Source organism: Myripristis murdjan, chromosome 5 (genome assembly GCF_902150065.1).
Source record: "Myripristis murdjan chromosome 5, fMyrMur1.1, whole genome shotgun sequence".
NCBI lineage: Eukaryota > Metazoa > Chordata > Actinopteri > Holocentriformes > Holocentridae > Myripristis > Myripristis murdjan.
The window spans coordinates 4,848,772-4,867,845 of record NC_043984.1 but is presented as its reverse complement, the minus strand read 5'-3'; the positions used below and the strand labels follow the sequence as shown (position 1 = coordinate 4,867,845).

The 19,074-nt window shown below is 42.2% G+C and overlaps 1 protein-coding gene across 1 annotated transcript in view; it reads left to right on the top strand.

The window, feature by feature from the left end:
- The window catches only part of arhgef10la (Rho guanine nucleotide exchange factor (GEF) 10-like a), a 119,068-nt gene extending 106,148 nt beyond the window's left edge, over positions 1-12,920 (top strand). Inside the window, exons 25-27 of the mRNA XM_030051925.1 lie at positions 2,084-2,255; positions 8,900-9,022; positions 9,621-12,920. Coding sequence (XP_029907785.1) covers positions 2,084-2,255; positions 8,900-9,022; positions 9,621-10,171 — 846 coding nt within the window. The 3' untranslated portion in view covers positions 10,172-12,920. The remainder of the gene's footprint in view (positions 1-2,083; positions 2,256-8,899; positions 9,023-9,620) is intronic.
- Positions 12,921-19,074: the final 6,154 nt, after the last annotated feature.

Here is a 19,074-nt window from a genome sequence, read left to right as displayed (position 1 = left end):
CCTCTACAGCTATTCCCCACTGCCGGTGGAGGAGCCACTGTTAGTGTGACACTGCCGAGCAGGGTGTAAAGGGCACATTACCACTGTCACGCTTCACTGACCACCTCATCTCTGTAAGCAAGGCTGGATTCAGCCTACTAATACCAGGTTGTTGGTTGGGGTGAACAGTTGTTGCCTTTACTTATCCTGTATTTGACACCGCGTTCCACATGTTTGGTTTCCATGCTCGTAATAAATGTTGGGAGAATTCTATTTTGCAACCCTGGCTTAGGCATGCGCTCAAGTTTATACGGACGCCGTGTCTTTTTGCAAATGGTAAATCAACTATTTAAATGACTTTCTTTCACAGCCACTTGGACTTTTTGAGATTTCCTTGCTTCAAAGGGAGCCCAGTCCAATAAGACCATTATATACTTTCAGCATGCCAGAATGCCTTCCAGGTGGCTTAAAACATATGGCAGGCAAGATGGCATCCAACAATTACAGTATGTCAGCCAACAATTAGCTGAGAGTCCCTTTCAGAAAGACAACACTCGCTCATGTTTAATGTGCTAATGTCGCAGCATATATTATTTGACTGTTTTACTTTCCCGAACTTGTCAACTCATTTGAATTGCGGCGGGTTACTGAAGGTGAAGTTTCCCTTTGTTTGTGGATATCTTAAATTTTTTTGATGGCTGCACTTGAAAAACGAAGAGATGCATTGCATATCCTTTCCCAGGCGGAGCCGGCACCCACTGCTGAGGAGTCAATTAAAAGAGAAAACACATCAAAGGCTTCTTCCCTTTTCCCAATTTCAAACAAAGGAGGACCCACTGGCAAGGGCACACAAACAGGTGGTAATCCCTGTCCGCCGGTGCACTGGGGGTGGAGATGCATTCCCAACTCCGTTAACTCCCCTCTCACTGACTAATTGCCCAGCCCCCAACTCATGCATTGACAATGATAGGAGCTCCAAGACGATGCCCAAACCAACCCTTGTCATGCATTGGACCTCAGGGGCTGCATGTGTTGCCATGATAAGGCTCATTGCACTTTTTCCAGCTACTCATTAAGGCTGTGTGCCTAAAACTCCCTTTTTCCATTGTGGTTTTTAAAAGCTAGAAGCCAGGGGAATGATGCAAAAAAGTGCCCTGCGTGTCGGGGGCTCTATAAATTACAGACTTTAGAGGCACAGTTAGACTTTATTTACATAAAAGCGAGTCTTGAGCAAAAATGGCATGCGACATTCTGGCGGCTTCTACTGACCTCATAACTGCGATGGTATGATCATCACAGTTATCTGGTAATGTCTTATTTTGAATTCACAATATTTAAATGAAGTAAATTGACTGTCATACCAACTGCCACATGAAATAAAAAGCTGTGTTACGACAGTGTGCACTTTGCTTCCATGCTGATGACTGTTTTATTTCTATGATTTGGACTTCCTTCCCCGCCTTATCCTGGGTTTCCTATTATATTAAATTACCGATCATGAAATTTTTAGTGAAGCAACATTTCCGCAACACTTCTCTTTTTCTTTCTTTCGTTCTTTTTTCGTTCTTTCTTTCTCTCCATAGTCTTGGCACTTCGTGATTCATGGTTTGACACCCCTACTTTGCACTATTGCATTCCTCTTTCTTTTGTGGATTCGCTCAGTTCAGAGAAAATGACAGCGTGCATGTTTAATTGATGAAGTAGAACGGTTGTATACAATAGCTGCGATATCGCTGAAATTCCAGCTGAAGATTTAAAAATTCTCCTCACCGAGAAAAATTAAAATGTATTTACTGTGTGGCGGGTGAAATGAGTGAAACGGACGAAATGAAACTGCCGTCAGGTTGCAGCGGTGCAAATCCGGTCCACAGGTTATGTGGAGCAAAATCCCAAACAATATAGCTCCTTCTCGTTTAAAAGACCAGGCTGAGATTCCAGAGAGAGATAACCTTTCAGCTTTGGCTGCATTTATTTTTTTTTTTCATCATGGTGATAATGTCATTTGTCAATGCTGTGGGTGATTTCGCTTTCTTGCTATTTTGTGCTATTTATATAACTCTGCCCATATTGCCACCCCTCCCCCCACCTTCCCTCTCCACTGCAGAAGTTTGAAGTGCACCCAGACCCCATGGTGAGCGTCGCCCACATGGTACGTGCTGGTGGAGGGGTATGGATGGCATTTTCCGAAGGCTCCTCCATTCGCCTCTTTCACACCGAAACACTGGAGCTTCTGCAGGAAATCAACATCTCAACACGCTCAGCACTACTGAATCCTGGTATGCCCGCATCACACTGAGTTGGTCTCGCCCCACATGTCCAGAGGCCAAATTCTATCCTACATACAATGCAGCTGCTGCAAACCATTGTGCAGCACTCCTTTTTGTCAGCCCTTCTGCCCTCACCCACTTACAATATTTAGTGTAAAAATGAAGGCTGTCATTTTTTAAAATCACATTTTCTAAACTAACTTTTAATTGCATGCTTAATATGCCATATTTTGCAATTCAAAACAGTCTTAATTACTTTTCTACTATTTCTTACTTAATAATCTTTTACATTTTTTCAATCCAGACCCAACTCACACAACTTTTTAAAAGTTAAGTAAATTGAATTCTTCTCTTTCATCCACAAACAAGGCTCAAGTCTAGCTTAGCCCGGTGGGAGAGGACAGACTGGAACTGGACTTTTGTAGGAGCCTTTCGATTTGAACTGTAGTTAACGCTGTTTTTAGTGTTTGCTGCAACCACCTTGATTGGCAGCTCGCAAAAATACTGCTGCTATATAAGCCACACATTCTGCCATCCAAACCTGAATACATGCCCACATATACAGTGTGCAAACATGCACAGCAAACCATAAACTAAATGGAATTACATGTTGCTTCTTGTGGGTCCACAGCCAAAATCAAGGCATATTTACAACATTATCCTCTGTGCTTTGATGATGAAGACCATAATGGAAATAAGCTGTTGATTTTTTGTGTTTTATCCTTGATTGTTTTTAATCAAGTGCAGCATGGTGAATGTGCATTTTGGGTATATTAATGATCAAATTTATCAAATAAAAAGATTTAATTGTTAAATTCCACATGACACAAGGCGAATATTACTGTTTGTCCACTGAGCCATCTGGGAGTTTTTTTTTTTAAGGTGAAAAGAACCATTCCATATGTCTGTTTTCCCCATTTCTGCGATCTAAATTAATCCCAGGCTAAAATTCAGCACCACAGCCAGCGGGCTGCAGGATGCACCGCTACTTGTTTACCCAATTACGGGTGCCATCAAGGGAAAAACTTAAAAGCATGTGCTTAAAAAATAAATAAATAAATGAATGAACACCTTATGTGTCTAACATTAACCACATGCAATTGACACATTAATGCTGACAGCCCTATTGTAAAAATACATCTACATTTTTTTTTTTTTTTTTTAGTGATAATATAACGTCAGCAAAAATTTGCTTGCCTTCTGTCACTTGCGTGGCTTTGGAATAAAATGTGTGGTATACATTAGATATTTTCCGAGTCTGTGTTGTACCAGAGCAGTGAGAGGGCACCAATTAAGCAACAATGAAACTGTTCTGCTCTGAATGATATTCTGGTCGCGTCCATGTTGCTCCTTGGGTCCTGCACTCCAGGGACTGACCTGAATAAGTACCTATCCCAGGACCTCGCCAAGCCATAATAGAGCCAAGGGGTGAGAGAGGGGAATTAATAAAAAAGAAATAAAGTCACCGAGGAGCAGTAAAATGCCAGAGTCAAAGATTTTCAGAGTTTCCATGGAAACACTCTTGTCTTTCTCTCAACGTCCCCGGTACACTTGTATCATGCCCGTTTCATCCCTCCATCCTATATGTAGCTCTCCATTTTCCTTTTGCTCACACGTTCTCTCGCCTTTTGAGTTAATCTTTTGCTTTCTTGTCGTCCCGCTTCCCCCTCCCCGCCTCCCCCACCCCCTTACTTTTCATCTCATCTGCTCTGCTTTAAAATCCTCTCACTCTCAAATCACTTTGCGCTGCAGTCTTTTTAGGATGCCACGGAGAGCCCATCACTTCCTGTGTGCCTTCCTTCATCATGAATGAAATATTTATCAGCGCGCCTGAGTGTTTTACCTTTTTTTTTTTGTTTTGTTTTTGTTTTTGTTTTTTCTTTTTCTTTTTTCTTCATGGAATTATGATAAACAAATTAGGACGCAATGAAACATACCTAAGTCTGAGGGTGGTAACTGCGGTACACTCAATGTCAGTCCATTTAAAATATATGTAGAGCCGAGCCACTCGACCACCAGCTTTCTCGGTACATATGAAGATCATTTTGAGCTTGAGCAAGTAGTATAAATGCGTCTGGATTTAGACAATTTTGTCCTTCTGTTGAATCACACCAGACAGAGATTGATGTATTTAGAGCAATACTCAAAGCGATGGTAGCACTCCATCTCCTCAGAAAAAGTGGGTTCTCTCTTGTGAGTTGGATAGAGAGCAAAGAATAAAGAAAAGACGTGAGTTACAGAGACCAAACTTTTCTCTGTTAGATCAAAGTTTCTCCTTTTTTTTTATGTGAGAAGAGACTTTAAGGAGAGCAGGCTCCTATGGTCATGGTATCTGGAGAAAACATGTGACCCGGAGGTCATTTTCACCCAGCGCCAGGGCTCCCCCTTGAAATATGCAGCAGATTTGAGGGAGGGTGGCAGCCTCGAGGCTTGGCCCCGGGGGAAGTTACAGGGGTGAAAAGAAAAGAGTTGCCAGGCTCATGTCTTCGGGGTCCACAAAAGGAAAAGGATCTTTGACTTAAGTCCTGATTTGTTGAGCTCACAAGAGAAAAGAGGATCCCCTGGCACTCTACAAGCGTAGACACTGCACAAGAAGTACTGGTAGTTACTACATATCAATGGGTCTCTATTCCCTCAGGTTTCTCCTTGACTCACAGTATGCTAGGACATGCAGTAATGATATACTCCCTAATCCTCTCCCCTTAATGTGATTTATACTCAACAGGGAATTCCAGTTGCAGTAAACAACGGAGAAGTTTCTGAGGCAGAGGAAACTGCTGATCTCTCCTCTACTAATGCCTTTAATAGTTCTATCCTTAGGGTGAGAAAATAATATTCTAAAATAAAGTCCTCAGTGACATATCACAGGGAAACATTTATCTTTAGAGACATCTTCTTTTTAAGGCAAATACCGGCTCCCATGATAAACCCAGTGCACACGGTGCAGTGTGTGCATTGCTGCAAAAACTGGAGGTGCAAGACGGCTCGAGGTTAAGCTATACCTCCTTAATCTGAAGTGCCTTTGTCATTATCCCTCTCTATCACTGTTCCTAAAGACAATGCCTGGCGCCCACATCCTCTGACTTAACTTCAGATTTCATGGCAACCCGAGAGTGGGCGTTCGTGATCATCACTTTTGTACGCCAGCTTTCTAACCAAAGTACAAATAGACACAGTGGCTATGAAGCAGGCAGCTGACATTTCTAAGATGGAGCTCTTTGCAGGTTTTTACTCACCGCTGTGACCCTCCAAGGTTTCTGCGCTCGGCGTGCTTAACATGCACCGCAGCTCCACCTCCACCTCCACCCTCTCCTCTCCCTCGCACAGCTCAGCTCGGGATGTTTTGTCCGCGCACAGCGAAATTAATGCATTAATGACACTCTTGAGCCACTCATGCACATCAAACGTCATAATCTGAGCATGACAGAGAACAACCATGTCAACACGGCTCCACATGTCAATGAGTATTCTCTTCGTTGTGATCACATGACTGTCGGTGTAATTCAATTATTACTGCCGTGGAGCCATATTGTAAATGCTGCTATAGATAACAAGGTCCCAACAGGAGGCAGGAGCGAAGGGACCACAAACGGAATGCAAAAATAAACCCATAACAAACATTGTTTTTCGCTTCTTTGTTAACTGGAAACAAAGGATCTGCATCTATAATGAGAACACGCAATTTCTCTTTCCCAATCAGTGCTGTAATGCAGTGCTAGAGAAACACAATTGCACTGGCTTCACAGTACATTATGTGTGTTGAATGATATATAAAAATTAGCAAGCTGTGTCACAACGAAGTAATTGCATATTTTCGGCTCAAGGATAATCTATACTCCAGAACCTGGACATTAATCACTCTTAAGTACTGAGTTTATCACATTGTGAGAGACTACAGAGAGCTTTAGGAGGGACTGATAACAAACCTTTCACACTTCCCTTGTTTGGTCTTGGACTTTTGGACTTTTCAGTTTGATCCAAACCAAAGTTACAGGTGTGAAAGCTCCCCCGGACTCCGGTCCAGACCAAGAACAGCCAAACTCTGGTCCAATGACAAGAGACGGTCTTGGTCTGCATCAAACTGAATGCTTTAAGGCCGGATTATGCTTCCGCGTACGGGGGTTGTGCGAAGCACACATTTCCTACGCAGCGCGTGTGTGTCCAACATACCTCTGCGAAACACACTGAGCAATTTTCCACCCACCAACATAGACCCTGTGACGTATGGTCGCTGCTCTTCTGTACGTCTTTGTAATGGTGAGAGGACGAGTCGTATAGGTGCGGGTACTTGCGCACCTCCTCGGCCAGGCGTTCTTCCGTGAGATCCAGCATTCTCCAAAGTTTTCAAACACAACCGACGAGTGGAGAGACAACAGTTGTTTTAAAAATGGCGCTGCCGGCCGGCACAACAACAGGATGTTGTGATGCCGGTTGCAATGAAATGCCGGAAATGCCGGAAATGATGTACTTCGTCGCACAACCCCCGTAAGCTTCGCACAACCCCCGTACGCTCTTCTTACGCAGAAGCATAATTCAGCCTTTAGTTCATTTCTAGTGTGAAAACATTTTTGGATGGTTTGGACTTTCAGACCATTTAAAGTGGCACGCACCAAGAGGGGAACAAAGTCAGCATTCTCAAGCAGACAGAAACTTTGGAGTCCAAGTAGTAACCTTGTAGCACATTCAAACCAGTGTCGACTATTGTGCTTGAAGTTGGTACTGCTAGTAGCAATGCCATAATAACATTATTATAGCAGCAATGAAATAAATCTGTTCATTCATTTTTCTCCATGAATTCAAATGGCGATAGAATGCGACCTGTCAAAACGACAGTGTGCCAAAGTCAGACACACACCCGTCTACCAACCAATCAATGCCAAGTATAGAGAGCACAGCCATGTAGGTGATGATGACCGGACGTGGTCACGTTTCCTCTGTGGCTGTTTTGTATCAGTGGTGGATGTCGTTGATTTGTGGTGACTGATCCATGTCCAGCACGGTCAGTCATACGTTTTGGTTCTAGTGCAGATTGGGGCTCTAAAACTTTGTATATTTGGACACTTGATTCTGTTTACAGAGTTGCTTCTAAGCACAAGGTCAGTGCTTGTTTGTGCTTGTTTGTGCCAGTTGACATACATCATAATGTTTAGTTCATTTCCTTTACTTACTTTACTTAATTACTTTACTTGGCTGTGGTGGGGCACCACGGCTGAATGACTGTATACTCCACCTCACTGGCTCTGATTATCTCATTATGGGCATGGGTAAATAAATAAATGTGTCACTTTTTATCTTTGCATGTTACTTGTAACAGCAAGTGTTTATACCTATGTGAATTTATAACATGATTTGGGGGTTCAAAGGGCCAGCTTTATATTTTTACTCTTTTTCCAGTTTTATGCATCTATGAGAGCTTTCCTTTCAAGTAGGTCAGATAGCAAATAGGCAAATCCAATTTCTTCTAATCTTGTTTAACCCAAACCCTCTGGTGACTATGCTGAGGTTTTGCGCTTGTGTAAAGTTTGTCAAAATATTGTTTGATCAGAGAGCTTAAACTTTACCCAAAGCAACCCACTGATAACCAACAATAAAAGTGCAAACATGCTGCTGTTTTTATTTTGTTTGTTTGCTTTTTGTCATGTCAAAATTGAATAGTTAATTTCCAAAACACAAGAGTGGTGGTGTTTTGGAAATGTACCTGTGTACCTGTGGGTGCGGCCAAATTAGCAGCCAATCTACTAGGGCCCAGCATGAACATGAACTCAGCCGCGCCTTCTCTAATTAACATATGGCCAGTGCAATATAAACACTGGTTTCAAAATGCATCTTTCTGTCAGGAAACAGCATGGTGCCAACAACAATGGAACGGCAGAGAAAAGAGAAAGGTTCGCAGCAGTGGAGATGGTGGTTTTAGTCGAAGAAACTAACAAACATATTTATATACTGCAGAATGAAATGTATTCCTCTTGTGTAAAAAGGCTGGGTGGATTACCATTTCAGACAGTTACCACAGTGGGGGGAACAAAACATCCCATCACTGGCATAAAGGAGAGATGGCAGGACTTGTCTCTGCAGCCATCAATGTCTCCTCTGAGCAATAACAAACGTGGGCATGTTAGCGCCAAAATTAAGACAAGCTTTTCACAAGCATTAATTAAATAGTGCATGCAATCACCGCATCTGTAATTACTATCAGCCTTAGTAAATCGAAAAAAGGTGGTTCATTACCATAATCCCCTCCCAGCACTTTGCAATTTGAGGGGGAAACCCCCATAAATGTGTATGTAATGAGGCAAAGTGCAAAAAAGTGACCAGCCCTTTGGTTGAATTGTAGATGGTAAAGCCGGTATACCAATTTCAAAGTCATTTTTAATACCAAAAGACGCAAAACATTAGTATCATTAGTATCATGAGTGATTTTGGGTGTAGTCCCATTAAAAAAAAAACGGTGATTTTTGAACCTGAGGATTCAGTGGATAAAAAAGTCAACAGTGACTTATCCAGCATTCTTTAAAAAGGCACCACAATCTTTTAGTTTTAAAGTTTTAATGTTTTCTCTCTGTTACAGCCGGTAAATTAAGAGTGGATATCTTCATTTGGAAAAAAGAAAGAAACAACTTTTCAGTTATGACCCAGTGTTTCCTGTCTTGCAGGTCAGAAGAACATGCGAGTCACGAGTCTCCTTATTTGCCAGGGGCTGTTATGGGTGGGCACTGCCCAAGGCTTCATCATCACACTTCCTGTTCCCAAACTGGAAGGAATTCCCAAAATAACAGGTATGGATCAGAGGGGCTGACAATAATTGACCAAGCTCTTGAGTGGGCAAAAGGAAAGCAAATACTTTTATTTATTTATTTATATTCCATGGTAGAAAATTACTCTGCACTGCCCATTACTGAAGTCACACATAACATTTTCCTTCCGGCTGTAGGAATCAGCACAAATATTTTTGGCCAGGCAACACAAATCAGATATTCTTTCAGGGTGAATTGGCAGCATTTGTTTATTATGGCGACAGAATTAAGTTTTTAATGTCATAACCATCGTATTGCATGTCAGGTGATTAAATAATATATAAATGCACCACAAGCTACACCACAACAGTGATTATATAATAAGTCATTAGATTCAGCTATTTGAAGATATATGCAGAGCTGTCAGCAATGGTGCAAATAACACCTGAACTTGCACAGGAATCTTCATTCTCAAATGTGTCCATAAATAAATAAATAAATAAATAAATATTGACGTATTTATGGCAAAATTTATTTGGGTTTTCTATTTTGAAGAAATCTTCCCGAGATGACTAAAAAGTGTGATGCCACCCTGCTCTGGTGTAATATCTGGTCTGTTCTGGCTTCTGTTCTGCTGCAGGAAAGGGGATGATCTCTCTAAACGCCCACTGTGGGCCCGTGGACTTCCTGGTGGCCACCGCCAGCGCCTTGTCCCCAAATCTGCTGAAGAGAGACTCTGTCGCCGACGGTCCCGATTCGGCCTGTGGAGGCGAGGACCGCAGTGACACTTCCTCTCAGGAATCCCTGCAGCAGTCCAGCTCCGCCCAGGGAGACGGGAGAGGCAAGGGACGAGGAGTCCTGCTGCAGTACAAGCTGCGCTCCACATCCGGCTTGCCTGGACGGCCTTTAACGGCAACGGGTGACGAGGCTTCAGACTCGTCCCTGGAGTCCTTGGAGCACAGCGTGGAGGATGGGTCTATCTATGAGCTCAGCGATGACCCAGAAATGTGGGTCCGGGGGCGTTCCTGTGAGCGGGACGGGGGACGCAGGGACAGGGTGACCTCTGCAGCGGTCATCTCTGGAGGCAAGGGCTTCCGCCGACTAAAAGAAGGAGCTTCGGCAGGTACTAGGACAAGTGGGGAGGGTTTAGAGAATACTCTTATGGTATGGCAACTCCCATTGACTGTGTGACATGGAATCTATTTGGCAGTGCAGCGTACTGTTTAGAGATGTCTGCCTCGCCTTGTCCTGAATCATCTGTTCCATAAACGTAAGGGATTTAAGTAGATGATGAGAGGGTGCTGTCATTGTTAAACAGCTCCACATTAGATGGATGACTTGGCCTGCGTGATAAAGAATCTAAGACCTGCTGTTTGCAAGAGGTAATGTCCTCCCATAGGTCACTTCTGCAGGACTGTGTTTCATCTTCATCCACAGCAGCAGAGGCAGCCACAGATTATTTCCGTGCGACAGTTTTGAACTGGTTCCTCCGTCTTGTCGTAGTTAAGATGGATATGCCTAAAGTCACCCTCTTCATCGCTGCCTGAGCTGAGCTCTCCCGCAGATTCTCCCTCTTGCATAGGTATCGCATGTGAGAACCGGCGGACAGCACTCCTTTGAGCGCCAGCCTTTGTTGAATCGACAATGCTCTGCAGAGTTGGAGATGGACATCTTTTATCTGACCCTGTGGGAAGGATCCCATCTGTTTGGGGCTGAAAAGCTGGGAAGTACCCTACCATCACAAAGCACATTAGCATTACATTATTAGCTTGGCTAGCCTTCCTCTCATTCCCATACAATGTGAATGTACTGTGTCTTCTATTGTGTCTCAAAAATGAACCCGTGCTCTCAAAAAAAAAAAAAAAAAGACTATGATCTAATTTTCCCCTGTTCTGTTGCAGCTGCAGAGAAACTGATGTTAGGTTCGGTGTCAGGAAAATAATGTTTCTAAGAGCTTCAAATTACTGTGCCTTTTGTTGAGGAGGGTCACACCACTAATAGGTCAGTTGCACAAATCCTTCCACAACTGTTGCAGTAAAATGAAACTTTACACCACCGTGAAAACAAAGGCTATGCGTGGCCAGTGCTTTACCTTACACAACCTATATTCAGACGGAGGAAATCCTGCCATTAATCCTAATTAATTTGAGGGCACGGCAAACCCTCAAAGGCTTATTTTGGTGTATGACATTCTAAGAGTACTGCCTCCCTGAAGTACTGTACATGTCAGATGTCTCTATTTCATTATTCACTGTCTGCTATCGGCGAGATGAAACAAACGCACACCCCGGCTTGTTCATACACAGCAAACATTAGCCGGAAACCCCGGTTACACATCAAAAGCCATTCTGAATAAACAGATGATGTAATAAAAAGCATTGCAGCCATCTAAGTTGCTGTCGGCTATGTCGGGAACAGAGAGAACCTGCCTAAGAGAGACATCACTGACGGGGTTTATGTGCACATATTGTCAATATTCAGGATGATTCTGGGCTAGATCTGGTATTTTACAATACCTAGGATAAGGCCATATTGCGATGCTATACAAACTATAATAATAGTTTTAACAGCCGCAAACTTAGGCGGGATTCAAAGTTATGACGTCATCCTATCACGCTTGCGTATTTCTGATTTCATGGTTTTATGTGAAATCTGTGAATTTAATGGGAACAGGAATATTTCCTGAGTGAGATGAAGTGATATCAGTTGGTACGAGGAATAATCTTGATGTAAACACACACACACACACACACACACACACACACACAATGGTCATGGAGAAGTTTTTTTTTTTTTTTTTTTTTTTTTTTTTTTAATGTAACCTTCAGATACATTCTCTAACTCCGAGGTACCATATATATGTAATACTGCAATTTTTTTGGTCGTTTAACTACATAATTTAATGTTAGTTATACATTGGCAGGTTTGAAGATGTAGCCTCCTGACACTGGCATCTATCCGGTTGACAAGACAAAGTACTTTACAGTGTCCTGTTTGTGCAATGTAGTGACACATCAAGGCAAGGCTAGATTAGCGTTCAACTATGAATATGTTCTGACATTTAAGGGTTTAGCAATGAGGATTTTCAATATGAAACATGGATAAAGGTTACGGTATGATTTTTTTCCCCCTCCCCTATCTCTTCTTATCCTTTCAGCCACACATGGGTCCTCCTTATCTCTTCATCACAGATGAAGCATAAAGTCCATGTTTTGTATTTCCCTGAGGCACAATGAGGTTTATATTCGATTTTCTGCTTCTCCTTAGCATCGGGACACACAAACATTTATACATGCTGCTGTCGGCCAGAATCATCAAAAAATAAGGTGATGCAAACTGTCCGCGGATGCTTTCATCCAAATGTAAATTTCAGAATCATGTTTGAAATGTATAGTCTAATGTGTAATTCAGCGCTGCTGGAGCCTCAGCTCCCTCATGGTCACGACTGTGGTTATCCATCCAGCTTTAGCCAGAGGATGAGCATGTTTTTGTGCTTGAGTAGCCCTTTAGAAATATACATGATCCATTTATAAACACTGTCATACAGGCAACACTGTCCAACTGCTTCAGTAGCCCACTAACAGCAGCAAGTAAATCCTTAAAGTATTGTGACCTGTGATGGACACTCATTTTCCTTTGCTTACAGCGGATGTGTATAGCAGCTATCCATGCACTGAGCATTAATACTTATGAATGAACTCACCACTAATTATCTCACCGTCCCTTTTGTAAAGAGGACATGATGCTACAAATGATACTGAAAATAATGTCACTTTGTAACAGTATTGATGTGTTAGAAGAGACTCATGCGAGGCACAGTTTTATGCAATGCAAGCCTATATTTAATGATACAGTCGGTGTTAAGCATTGGTAAAAGTATTGCACTTATGTCAACACAGGTATGTGGAAATAAAGTACTCATTTTCCTTTGGTACATTAATGATACACGTCTATGAGGTTTTTGTTGTCTAACACGCCTATGCTAAATTAAAATCTTAAATCCTTAAATCTGAATTTGAGTTTGATCTTTCTGTATATGGCTAGTTCTAGAATGATGATGATGATGATGATGGTGGGGGCTAACATGGTCAGTGATGTTTTTGTTGCCGGAGGCATGTATCTTATTATGATAATCAAATGTATTATAGTTGTGTTAGTCCTGGCTTGCTTACAGCACCAGGGAATCCTGTCTTTTAGCCGTCATTTGGAAACATTCTGGGTATTTTTTTTTTGTCCTTGGTTATTCAAAATCCAACGACAATGAGCTTACTTTCATCTGCAGAGAGCACAGCTCGGCAATGGTGGGAAAAGAGACTGTTCCATCTTCAATACACTAACCTCTAGACAACCCACTGAAAGGGGCACCTTGTCTGGTTTATTTGTTCGTAAGTCCTCCTCAAGAACATTGGCTTTAAGTCAGAGAGAACTTACATTTCATCAGAAGATAGAAGGAGTTTTTACATGGGGAAAAAAAACAACAGCAATACTCCTTAAATGAATGAGTTAATAAAAGTCACAGCATGTGATTGGCAACCATTTATGTGGAATTTAAGCGTTAAAATCGTGTATAATAGTCAGATTTAGAATTAGGGTAATAGTCCAGTAATTTTAGGCCAAAATTGGGGTCAACCTCGGACAAATTGCAAGAGAAGCAAACTCAACTGATTTTGTATCCTCAGTTTGTCCTGAGTGAGGGGGAAAAAAGTCCCAAGAAATCCCATTGGTTGAAAGAACACTGTTTTTAACACACGGGAAAGGGGTTCAAAATTTAAACAGTAAATTAAAAGATTACTATATATATAGTAACCTTGAATTAAAAGGTTACTATATAACAGTGAATTAAAAGGTTAGTATATATATAGTAACCTTTTAATTCACTGTTAAAATATCTGTTCTGGCATTTATTCCTTATAGTCCTTATTAGCGCATATCAAATCAGATAATGTGTGATATGCATGTGAAAACAGAATAATTCAAAGAACTTGTAATTGACTTTTTTTCTTGTCTTTGTGTGTGTATTCAACTTGTGAATTTTTATAGTGATATCAGAAAGTAAAATTTTGAACCCCTTTCCCCTGTGTGTTAAAAACAGTGTTTTTTGGTAATATGTGGTCATAAAAAGGTGATTTTCAAAACTTTCCACCAATGGGATTTCTTGGGACTTTTTTTCACTCACTCAGGACAAACTGAGGATACAAAATCTGTTGAGTTTGCTTCTCTTGCAATTTGTCCTAGGTTTTTTCATAAAATGACTGGACTATCAGGTTTAGGAGTAAAATGGGCTCAGGATTAGGGTTACCATAGTCAACAGAGATTCAACAGAAATCAGTCAACAGAAATCAACATTACACTATCCAAATAACGAGTTAATATTAGAATTTCTTGAAAACACTTGAGTAAAAAGACCTTATCTGTTCACCCCTGAAATTTAGTTTTGTCGTTAACCCTTTCTGCCTCTTCACCTCTTCCCCCTCAGCGGAGCGCCAGCTGCTTATTACCGTCACACTGCTCTTCTGGGAAGCAAGTCCAATCCAGCAGGAACCTTCTATCACGATCCACCCACCTGCTCCACCCCCCAGCCTCTGCTCACTATCTGTCTCTCTCTTTATCCCTTCGCCTCTCCACCCATAAACGCACATAGGGAGCACCTCGTGGAATACAAATCCACTATCCATCAGAATAGGAAATGACCCGGTGTTTTATTTCCTCATCGCCAGTCATCAGGTCAGCGTGTGCCGCTGCCTTCTGACCTGCAAGTTGCATTAATAGCATCCTCCTTACTCCAAGTGGAGCAGTGAGGGCGGATAAAGCCCCCTTCAACGCTGACAATGTCAGATGAAGGGAATGGGGCAGGGGAGATGGAGCCTGAAAGAAATTAGCAGGAAAAGTCACTGCTAAAATAAACCACGACTAATTATCCAGATCCAAAGAGTCAGAGTGGAGGCTCAGGTGTCAAAAGCAGCATTTGGATGTTTCCCATCCCATCTGGTGCCACCGCTTCTGTGGTAGCTTCATGGAAATCATGGGCATGGATTTGAGCATGTATTGCACATTTAGCACTATGGAGGAGTGGTAGCGCCTGCTGTTGCAATAAAGATTATTTGCTTTTGTACATACAGGACGTGTAAAAGTTAGTGCTCAGTCTGTTGTCATCTTGCCTCCCTGATTTCACCCCATGTCGCAATGATTCAGTTAGCAATCACAAAACACTAAACATGGGCGTTGGAAAATGCATTCTCCGCAATTAATATGCCTCCACATTCTCTGTGGATGTGTATAATCTAGGCTTTGTTTACTTGTACTCTTTTCAGTTTCGCCGCGAGCTCTCATTTACCCAGTTTTTGGCTCGCGGTCGCCATCCTGGGAGTACCCGACGAGCAAAAACAGTATCCAGAAACAGAGCGAGGATCACACCGCTGTGGGAGGCACCTTAAAGAGTCCACAAAACTCGGATGAGAATTGGGAACATAATGCTGATCTGATAAAGCGGTGCTGAATTGCACCTTGTACCTGGGTCAGCAGTAGAACACATCCTTCCCTCGAAGCAAAATGACAAAATGAGAGGCCGGAGTGCTGCGCAAGCGTTTCGCTGTCAAGACTCAAGCAGTATGGAGCATAAATATGTGTGCTTTTTCTCTGGGACTTCACAAACCCTTTTCTAAACCTTTCTATAGATATTTTCTGCCAATTAACCCTGCCCCAGGAGAGATTTGCCTATCTCCAGCCCCAGCTTTGCGCCTGTGCAGCTTGCGGCGTCACTCTCCCTACGTCTCAGGTATAATTTGCATGCCTCGGTCAAGGCTAAACTGAAGCGGATGAAGCGTTGCAGTTTGAAGGTCTCCCCGCTTTATCTGCCGACTCCTAAAAGCCAGGCATATTTGCATTGCTTTTCATTTCCGCAGGCTTGGCAGCACCAATGATAAAGGAAGAGCTGCACACTGTACCAACCTTCCTTAACAAAGGAAGCAGCAGTTAATGATTTGCATAGGGAGAATGCACGGATAAGGCCCACACAGAGCTACCTTGTGTATTATTACAGCCCTCCATCAACCGTTTGAGCGGAGAGGGGCTGGCTCACATCTTGATGCTACACGGCTTTTCGAGCCAATTCAAACTGACATGCTTCAAACATATTTCCCACATTTCAGCGGAAGGTATTGTTTTCCGGGTTCCCAGATCAGTCACGTCTGCAAACTGGAAGGCAATACAGATACAAGCCAGCGTCTGTCCGCTGCACTTCCTGAATGCCCGTTCCATGCACGGGCCCCATCAATCTCTCCCTGCTCTTTGTGAACCCGTCTTTTACAGTGCTCCCAGAGCCACTCACGGATATATTTTATTTACTATCTTTTAATCATGCAGAAGATTGATTAAATTTTGATCACTGTACATTATTCAGCTTGTCCCCAAGGAGAGGAGTCTGCTCCGTGGCATGACACCATGCCTGTATTGAATAGTTATCATCTTCCACAATATTTATCTCTTTGTCCATCTGTTTGGGCAGAGGTACTGAAAAATAAATGCAGTGCTCCATAACAATGACATCTCTCTTATGTATTCTTATCGCTGTGCGCCCCCTTCGCTTTGACATTATCTTTTTTTTTTTTTTTCTGTAAAAATATAATAGGTGAAGTGCAACTGAAGAGATTTATAGGCAATTTCCCCAAAACACATTTATATAATGTCTTGGAGCGTAGTCTCCTATACCCACTTCTTATTTACCGTTGGATGTATAAACATGCCAGTTTCACACTTTCTTCTCGCCCGCAGTGTTTTATTTTCTAGGACTGTTTAGGCCTTTGAAGGGTGACCTTCAATTCATATATCTATTGCTATAACTCTCTGCTACTATCTCAGCGGGACCTCTGTAGAGGAGATAAAATTTCTTTTTATGTCTCGCAGTGAATCAAGTCACTTTTATGCCAACATATCTCCCACTATTTAAACAAAATGAGAGAGTTAGCATTCAGGTCTAGTCTCTCTCCTTTTGCATCCCGGTTGAATTTGGATGTGATCCAGAGAACATCTCCGAGGTAAATAACATGTGGAATGTGGCCGTAACCTGGTTCCGTGTCACCGGTGGAGCAGACGCGGCTCCATGCATCTTCAGTATCAAAAACCACAAATGTTCATCTAAACCTTCACGTTGTGTCTGTGTGTGTTTCCCCCGTGTTCAAATAAGTGCCTTCATCATCTGCATCTGAGGAAGGATCGAGACACAACTGTCATCCTCTGTTCTGTTTTTTTTTTTTTTTTTTTTACAATTGTATTTGGGGTCTGCCATGTCATGGAGGGGAGTTTAAAAAGAGGACAGTCATTCAGTGCAATGTTAATTTCAAGAGTTGACAAATCGACTCAACAGGTGCTGAAAATAGACTTGCCCACTGGTGTATCAAGTGGAAGATGATTGATGATCAACAAATTGAAGTGTGTAAAAAAAAATGAATGAAAAATAAATAAATAAATAAAAATGATGTGTAAAACAGCCATCACTGAGCGGTGTGTGTATGTGTGTGTGTGTGAGACGAGAGTGAGGGAAAAAGAGAAATCATAGTAGTACTGTGAGATAATTTTACTGATTTAATACTATTTTTCCCTTTTTAACTTTTTTTTTTTTTTTAACTTTTTTTTTTGTTTTTAATTTTTATATCACAATGTCTATAGCCCCACACATATTTATATATGTTTGGATTTTTTCCCCTCACCTCTTACAGGTGATGTAAGAAGTGATGTTCATTTCTGCCGCTTGAAAATGACCGAAATAAAACATTCATTCATTCGTGTGTATCCTCCTCAGCCCTGAGTCCTCTGCCAAAGATCTGAGAGCCTCACTGCCCTGAGCTCTCCAGGCACCACTGGGAAAACTGTGGCCCTCACTTTCCACACCTTCTAAAGTTCATCTTACAGTTCTTGCTACTTCTACCTTCTCATATTCCTTCTTCTTGATATATGTAGTAACTAAAAATGACTCCATCTACCACCACTGTTCTGTCTGTCACCATAGTGGGTTGGTTGACCAGTGCTTGTTTATCTGTCTGGACTGGAACGTTCCTCAGGATCTTAGATTTATCATTCTCTTATCATCGTCCTTTATTGACTTTTGAGAGTCCAACCCACACTCTGTGTAGATGTCCCTGTCCACGATCCCTGCAACCTGTTTATACTCAATGCATGCTGGTCCCAGGGGGATCTTACACCTTGTTACTGTGTCCATCTCAGAGGTGTCTTTGTACAGTGCACACCTCAGGTGCTGTCTGACTTGGAATCCAGACAGAGGAACGACAACAGCAGCGGAGTTATGGGTCTGGAGGAGGGTTAAGCACTCTCTGAAAAGAACAGACCACTGTCGAGTTGCTGCAAGACTTAAAGCCTTAATTATGGAAGCTGAAGCAAACTGTCCCAAAAAGCTAGTTCACTATGCCTGATTTTCATTAAGCTCCATTTTCCAGAGAAAGCAGACACTCTCGATGAAGCCTCAAGAATGAGACCCATTTTACACAATAGCAAGCACTTCTACATTTACCTGAATTATACTGTGTTTCTGATGAAAAGGCCCGAGGCATCAGAACCACTGTACCACAGCCCACATACACAATTCAAAGATCACATCTATGGGTGGAGAGCACATGTCCTTTGTGGATCCAGCTAAGGCTAAAGATGACAATACTGACATCCTCAAACCTTAGGAGCCTGGTGAGACACGAACGACAACATGCTAAAAGCCTGCAGACTGGAATATTTTGAATATTCTGAATATTTTGGGGAATATATCACCGTATGTCACAGAGCTGGAAGTGCAATTTGTCCAGAGGACTTTTGGAACCATTTGGATTTCTTTTCTTGGACATTGGACACCATGCCATTTCATTTGAATATGCCATTTCGATTTCATTTGCTATTTTGCTGGGTTGAATATGGATTCATATGGCAGTAATGTTAAGCGGTTTCATGTCCGTGACACAGGCTTTTACTGTCAGAGCTGGCCGTTAGCTGGTCTCCTGTTGTCAGAACTTGTTGTGTTTGTTGCTACTTGTGTTGTGGCAGGTCGTGTCAAGTTGGTTATTGTATTCCCGTAATGTAAACATGGCCGTGTC